Source organism: Microtus ochrogaster, chromosome 5, assembly GCF_000317375.1.
Source record: "Microtus ochrogaster isolate Prairie Vole_2 chromosome 5, MicOch1.0, whole genome shotgun sequence".
In the NCBI taxonomy this organism is placed as follows: domain Eukaryota; kingdom Metazoa; phylum Chordata; class Mammalia; order Rodentia; family Cricetidae; genus Microtus; species Microtus ochrogaster.
In genome coordinates, this window is record NC_022012.1 from 14,752,807 (window position 1) to 14,759,662 (window position 6,856).

Consider the following 6,856-nt stretch of genomic DNA (forward strand, 5'->3'; position numbering starts at 1 on the left):
TACCGCGCCCGATCTCGTCTGATCTCGGAAGCTAAGCAGGGTCGGGCCTGGTTAGTACTTGGATAGGACACAAATAAAAACCAAATACTTCTGGGCCAGACAAGGTGGCCTACACCTGTGTAATCTCAGCACCAAGGAGGTTGAGGTCAGGGGTAGTGAGCTGGAAGCCCTCGGCCCAATCAGTAAAGTGCTTTCCTAGCTCTCAGGGAGCCAAAATTTCATTGCCAGCATCACAGAAACCGGTCACAGGGACCCACACTGGTAATCCTTGTTTTAGAAGGTCGAGGTGGATCAGAAATTCAAGATTATCCTCAGCTTCTTAAGGAAGTGTGAGGCCAGTCGGACTAGAGACCCCGTCTCAAAACAGCCTCCCCTCCCCCAAAGAAACAAACAAAAAATCTAGAAAGAAAAATTAATAAACAAATAAAACGAGCAAATAAACACTAGAAAGCAAAACATAGCGAACCCCACTTCTGGGCAGGAGGCTGGCTCTCCGTGAACTGTCCGCGGGCCCCGCCTATCGCATACCGTGTAGAGCGTCAGGTCGACATGTCGCCACAACCACCGGTCGTCCACTAGCTTCTTCCAGCGGTGACAGACCCTGGAGGAGTGGACCGGCCATTAGAACGACCCCGGCCTGAAGGGACCGGATTCGCATCTCCTGCTGAGCCCCTGCCCGGCTCTTTCCCCCCGAGGAGCGGGGCCGCACCTGGAGATGCGGATCCGGTCCCGGACCGGGAGGTATGAGAAGATCTCCAAGAGCACCAAGTCTGGGAGGTCAAACAGCGTCGCCATGGTCCTGCTGTCCTGCGCTTCCGTTTCCGGTGGCGGCAAGGCCCGCGCTCCCCTGAGGGCGCTGAGGTGGCCGGACTGGCCAAACCGGTGCGACTTTCGGACGCCTGCAGAGGAGCACTACCTTTCTTTCCTAGGGTAGAGGCTGAGGCCCCGGAGCTGGGCCGCCCGGCTGGAAGACCGGTGGTAGGCAGGGACTGGAGACTGAGTAGGCCAGACTTGAGCAGCGGTGAGGCTGGGGGAGGCAAACCGAGGTGTGGCTTGGGTGAGGAGGGGATACAAGGCGTGGCTAGAGCCAGGATGGAAGGCGGACAGCAAACCCAGAAGGCGGGCTCGGGGCGTTCCGGGGGCGTGGCCAGGAAGTGTCGCTAAAAACATGCAGCTAACCCAGAGGGGGCCAGGGGGCCAAGGGGCCACCCAGAAGGCGTGGCTCCGGCAAGGAGGGGGGCTCAGGGCGTAGCCAGAGCCTGGAGACGTGGCGAGCCGAGGCCAGCAGACGAGGTTCGGAAAGCGTCTGGCCTAGAAGGCGAGGCTCCGGCAGGAGGGGGTGTGGCTCTGGGGCGTGGCCAAGCCCAGGGGACGGGGCAGAGGAAACCCCGAAGGCGGGGCTTTAGGGGAGGGGAGAGGAAGGGAGACAGAGAAAGCCGCGCGAGAGACAGGTGTGTGTGTGGGGGGGGGGGGGTATGTTTGGGGAGTGAAAAGCCTCGACAGAGTGGACGGGTGTAGCCAGGGGCAAAGGAGCAGCAGGAGGCAGTCAGGCATAGCTTCAGCAGAAAGAGACTAAGGGGCGCGCAGAGTCAAGGGACTAGTGGCGTGCTCAGAAGGCTGTACTTGAGCTGAAAGAGGTTTAGGGACGTGACCAAGGCAGAGACCAGGCTGGGAGCAGATCGTATGCCCAGAGGGCAGGGGAAAGCTAACAGCAGCAAGCCGAGAAATCGTGACTTGAGTGGGAAGGGGCTCAGAGGTCTATCAAGAAAGAACCAGGGGGCCAACGAGCAAACTTGTAAAGCCTAGCTTAGGCGGAACAAGGTCCGATACAGGGGACGAAGGCAAGTTTGGAATGGGTGGGCGGCACAGGGAGGGATTGGGGGGACAGTCAGGACTGGAGGAGTGCCTAAAAACATCGCTGGAGGCAGAAGCAATGGATGAGCAAGGAGCTAGGTGTCCAACTCAGTGGGAGAGCCCTTGGCTACATGCTAGAAGGCCCTAGGTTCGAACTCCAACATCAAAAAAGAAAGGGAGGGAGGGAGGGGGGAGAGAGGAAAGGAGGGAGAAGAGAAAAGAAAAAAGAAAAGAAACCCCACTTTTCTGGTACGTATGCACGAATCTGTGGCTCACTCTCCATAGAGCCTGGGAAGTATTTTGGAAACGGAAATGAGGCATCGGTGAGAAGATGGAACAGATTAAAACACTAAGGACTTCATTCCAGACCAAAAAGTGTAAATGCGGTGAGGCTGAGGGGCCGGCAGGCCTGCCGAGCCAGGAAGGCGTGGCCACAAGCAGCAATAAAAAGCGAAAGTAATGCTTTTTGCTGCCTACGCATAAGGATAAAATTTGTATAAGTGATATTAGCTAAGCACAAGGCCCTGGTAGATTTTTTTCTTTTTTAAAAAGTGCGCTTAACCTCTGAGCCATCTCTCCAGCGCCTTTTTCTTTTGAAACAGTCTCTCTGCAAAGCTCTATCCTGGAACTCACTATATAGACCAGGCTGGCTTCTAACACACAGGCCTCTACAATACCAGCAACTTTCGAGGCTGGACACGAGTATCACAATTTCGAAGTCAGCTTGGTCTATACACCGATACCCTATCTCAAAAAAATTTAAGCTAATTTTAAAAAATGAGTCAATATGTGCTTACCTTACTGAGTCCTGTCTGCTAAAGGAATCATTCAGTAGAATCAGTAGAGGTGAAAACTGGTTGAATGTAGTATGGGGTTCCTCTCCCATCACCATCGCGGTTCTGTAATCTGGAACAAGGGGACCCTTGAAGATTTTTTAAGAAGAAAAAAAAAAGCAGATCTTTTCTGGTAAGCTGTTTCCAGCACCTTCGCAGGCAAGACACGGACGTACGGTGTGGTGTGCAACATGGCTTTCCGGCTTGACTTTCATCAACTGCGGTCTGCACCACTCGGGTCTCGGAAACAGTTACTCCGGTCAGAGGGGAAAGGCAGGCTCAGGGTCCGAGACCGAGCTCTGAATGAAAGCAGAGAGCCCGAAAGCCACTGGACCTGCATGACTCCAGTTCCGTCCCTCCGCAGCCGGGATTCTTCGGTAGGTTTATTTGGCTTGGGGATGGCAGAGCACCCCGCCTCTGAGGATCCTCTGGGCCTCCTCCACAACGAAGGGATCTCCAACATCGCTTTCAACGTCGGCTGTAAATCCACTAGGATCGTCATTTAATCTCAGCCTTTTTACCCAGCCTCGGCTCACCAAAACTGCGCCACAGAATCGCCCGGAACCTGGAAGCAACTGAGGGCGAGTGTTTCCGTTATAGCACTTCCGCTTCCTGTTGCTTGCCTTAAATCGGGTCAGAGCTCGGCGTTCGAGGTAGGAGTTGTGTCGTCGATAAGTTCGAGGGGTTTAGAGGTGAGCGAGCTAAACCGAGAGGCCCGGGATCACGGGAAGCGGCTGGGACTCGGGAGGTTAAGGGATGCGGGAGGCGAAACCAGGGGGTGCGGGGCTGGGCCTGCGGGAGTTAAGGAGCAGAAGACGCGACTGACTAGCGTCCGCGCCGTTGAAACCCTGGACCAGGGCTGCGGCGGATTTGTGTCCGGTGTTCGGGGTAGCGTGACCAAAGAACTTAACTCGGGAAAGTTCCTTGTGTGTCTGGGCGACCCGCAAAGTCCTGTCTCTGCTGCCTTCCCTCCTCTCCCTCTACCCGGCGTAGGTCCAGCCACAATGATTGAGGTGGTTTGTAACGACCGTCTAGGAAAGAAAGTCCGCGTCAAGTGCAAGTATCCACCGAGGGGTGACTGGCAGTGGTCTCTGGGGCAGTTGGCGATGGTGGGGAAATTGTAGTTAAATGACGTAGATGGGGAGGCCTAATATCATCTTCCTCGTTCTATCTCTTCCATCCATTTACCTTAACTCCTTCGTGCCCAGCACCGATGACACCATCGGGGACTTGAAGAAACTGATAGCGGCCCAAACTGGCACCCGGTGGAATAAGATCGTTCTTAAAAAGTGGTAAGTGCGCTGGTCCGCATTAGGCTAGAAGGTTTCGGTTGGGGGAGTGCCTCAGGCAACCCCCAGGAAGGATCAGCTAAGCTTTCAAGACAAAAGCCCACCCCCACCCCACCCACCAAAGCAGCTTCTCTCTGAACTGTAACTGTCCCGTAGGTACACGATTTTTAAGGACCACGTGTCTCTGGGAGATTGTATCCTTTTCAGTTCTGGTTCTATACTGAAACCTGTAGGGAAATTAAGAAAGTGGGATATTTAACTTAAAATGTGGCCTGTTGTGACTACTGAGAAAATGGGTACTATAGAATTATTTTGTTGTTGAGGAGGGTGGTAGAATAGTTTAACTTGGTTCAGAAGGATTTTAACATTCAGGTTCAAAATATTTATGACTGAGCACCACATGGTTGTTGGACAGGAAGTGAAGGCGGAGTGTAACTCAGAGGTGACTGTAGTTGACAACCAGTATGATTTTTTAAAAATTGGGGGTGAGGTTCTGCAGTTATGTCTGTGCACCACATGCATGCTTGTTGCTGGCAAGAAAGCTTCAGGTTCCTGGAACCACCACGTGAGTGCTGGGAATTGAACCCAGTTCCTCTGGGTGCTCTTCAACTGCTGAGATCTCCCTCCAGCCTAAGTATGAACCTTTAAGAAAATGTGTTGTTTCGGGGGGGGGGGGGGCACCTGAGAATCTGACTACATCAGGCTGTGGTGGCAAACAGCTTAGCCTTCTCAGTGCTCTTCAGGGCTACTCTACCTTATTTATAGCTTGAGTTCTTAGATCAAAGTGCCCATTCCAAAATTGCTTCCTTAGTCCAGGGTTGGGTGTTGAGCCCAGGATCCAGCTGTGAGTGTTTAGAGGGGTAGAGTCAGTCCTCAATGAAAATTCCTTAATACCTGTCTTCAGATGAAATCCATGATGGGATGAACCTGGAGCTGTATTACCAATAGATGGGAATTCCTTCTCCTTGCCTCCCCTGCCTTCCTCTCCCACCCTCATTTGACACTGGTATAGATGCCCATTTTTAACAATTCACATGAATAAAAACGTCAGTGCTGCTTTGTTGCTGTCATACTTGCATGAAAGTTGTATCGTGAGGGAGAGCTGGTGTCTGGTGGTTACAGTCCTGTATGTGGCTCCTTGAAGGGGAGCTCAAGAGTGACTAGAGGCTGGACCTGGTGCTGCACATGTGACATCTCAGCCCTTGGGAAATGGAGGCAAAAGGATCAGGTGTTCCAGGACATCCTTGGCTACATGAGACCCTGTCTCAAAAATCTGCTGAAGTCATGATGGAGTAGCCTGGTAGAATGGGACCCAGAGCTCTGCTGTTGGGTTTGAGTCTTCGATGGGCAGAGATCCTATGAGTATTGTCACCCTCATAAATCATTAACCTGCATAAGGAGGGTAGAGACACGGCTGGAACTCTGTAGCTTTGGAGCCTGTCCTGGAACCAGACTGGCCTCGAACTCACAGAGATTCGCCTACCTCTGCCTCCCGAATGCTGGGATTAAAGGCATGCGCCACCACTGCCCGGCAGGTATACACTTTTAATCTCAGCATTTAGCAGGTAGAAACAGGAAGATCGCTGGGGCTTGCTAGCTAGCCAGTCTATCTTAATTGGTGTGCTTTAGGCCAAGGACTGTCTAAAAGGAGGTAGATTGTGTTCCTAAAATGACACTCAAGGTTGTCCTCTACCCTCCCCATCTAAGCACTCACAGAAACACATACTACATTCTTGTAAAAATAAAGCTATGTTCAGTGGCCAAAGTAGGACCAATCTAAGCAAGAGACCCCATCTGAAAAAGTGGAAAGCAGCTGGGTATGTAGCTAGTTGGTAAAATCCTAAAATTGCTTTTATCGGATATTTTGTTATAGGAGTGAGAAAAGTAGTACAATGGGTATATGATTTGTTTTAAAACCCACTGTAGGCCGGGCGATGGTGGCGCATGCCTTTAATCCCAGCACTCGGGAGGCAGAGGCAGGCAGATCTCTGTGAGTTCGAGACCAGCCTGGTCTACAGAGCTAGTTCCAGGACAGGCTCCAAAGCCACAAAGAAACCCTGTCTCGAAAAAAACAAAAACAAAAACAAAAAAAACCAAAAACGAAACAAAACAAAACCCACTGTACTAGGGTTCTGTAGAGAAACAACTGGCAGGATGAAGACACAAACACTCGGGGTTTGTTAGAGGCTTACGGTTATGGTCCAACTACTCCAACGGTCCAGGAATCTGTGAGGCAGGATTTCTCAGCTAGTCTTGAGTTACATGCCAGAATCCTGAAGAAGTTCTAATGCCAGCAAAGAAGTGGACCTGCCAGGGAGAGTGGGTGAGCAAGCAAAGAGCAAGTGCTTTCTTCTTCATGGCTTATATGGGCTGCCAGTTGGAAGGGATGGCCCAGATTAAAGGTGGCTCTTCCCAACTCAAAATATTAAGGTTTAGGGTGGCTTTCCCACCTCAAATGATCCAATCATGAAAGAAAATTCCTCACAAAGTGTACCCAGCTGCGTGAGTTTTAGTTAATCCCAAATGTAGTCAAGTTGACAACAAAGAATAGCCATAACACCCACATATATAAGTAAGTATATATTTACATGTATACTATTTGGATTTAAATTTTTTGTTACATTTTTACTTATGTTCATGTGTGTGCATGTGACGGAACAGACATCCATATACCATGGTATGCATTTGAGTTCATGTATGAACCTGTGCCATGGCCTGCTTATGGAGGTCAGACAACAATCTTGGCTGTCAGTTCTAGCCTTACCTTGTTTGAGATTTGGTGTCTTTGTTACTTACTGCTTGTACTTGAGGCTAGCTGGGAAAATTAGGTAGATAGATAGATAGATAGATAGATAGATAGATAGATAGATAGATAGATAG

At 50.8% G+C, this 6,856-nt stretch overlaps 2 protein-coding genes across 9 annotated transcripts in view; one reads left to right on the forward strand and one right to left on the reverse strand.

Moving 5' to 3' along the window:
• The window catches only part of Fbxl12 (F-box and leucine rich repeat protein 12), a 7,074-nt gene extending 4,096 nt beyond the window's left edge, over window positions 1–2,978 (reverse strand). The window contains exons 1-3 of one of the 5 annotated variants that reach the window (XM_026779367.1): window positions 2,864–2,969; window positions 2,652–2,760; window positions 529–601 (exon numbers count right to left, since the gene is read on the reverse strand). In XM_026779367.1, the coding sequence (XP_026635168.1) occupies window positions 529–601; window positions 2,652–2,746 (168 nt within the window). In that variant the 5' untranslated portion in view covers window positions 2,747–2,760; window positions 2,864–2,969. Of the gene's footprint in view, window positions 1–528; window positions 602–709 lie in introns of all 5 variants that reach the window. The other 4 variants (XM_026779368.1, XM_013346124.1, XM_005346855.3 and 1 more) reach the window with 4 other exon arrangements.
• Window positions 2,979–3,258: 280 nt separating this feature from the next.
• Ubl5 (ubiquitin like 5) lies at window positions 3,259–5,046 on the forward strand. Of its 4 annotated transcripts, none has more exons than XM_005346857.2 (5): window positions 3,259–3,340; window positions 3,681–3,747; window positions 3,896–3,979; window positions 4,133–4,170; window positions 4,881–5,046. In XM_005346857.2, the coding sequence occupies exons 2-5, from the start codon at window positions 3,692–3,694 to the stop codon at window positions 4,922–4,924; spliced, it is 222 nt and encodes a 73-aa protein (XP_005346914.1). In that variant the 5' UTR covers window positions 3,259–3,340; window positions 3,681–3,691; the 3' UTR covers window positions 4,925–5,046. The 4 variants fall into 4 exon arrangements, with proteins under 4 accessions (XP_005346914.1, XP_005346913.1, XP_005346915.1 ...); XM_005346856.2 differs by having other exon boundaries at window positions 3,287–3,379; window positions 4,881–5,044; XM_005346858.3 differs by having other exon boundaries at window positions 3,288–3,379; window positions 3,545–3,747.
• The last annotated feature ends 1,810 nt before the right edge of the window (window positions 5,047–6,856 follow it).

Coding starts and splice junctions, on each gene's coding strand:
- Ubl5 (XM_026779370.1), top strand. CDS start 3,825: ATGGGGAGGCCTAATATCATCTTCCTCGTTCTATCTCTTCCATCCATT. Junction 3,980..4,132: donor AAGATCGTTCTTAAAAAGTG/GTAAGTGCGCTG, acceptor ACTGTCCCGTAG/GTACACGATTTTTAAGGACC. Junction 4,171..4,880: donor CCACGTGTCTCTGGGAGATT/GTATCCTTTTCA, acceptor ACCTGTCTTCAG/ATGAAATCCATGATGGGATG.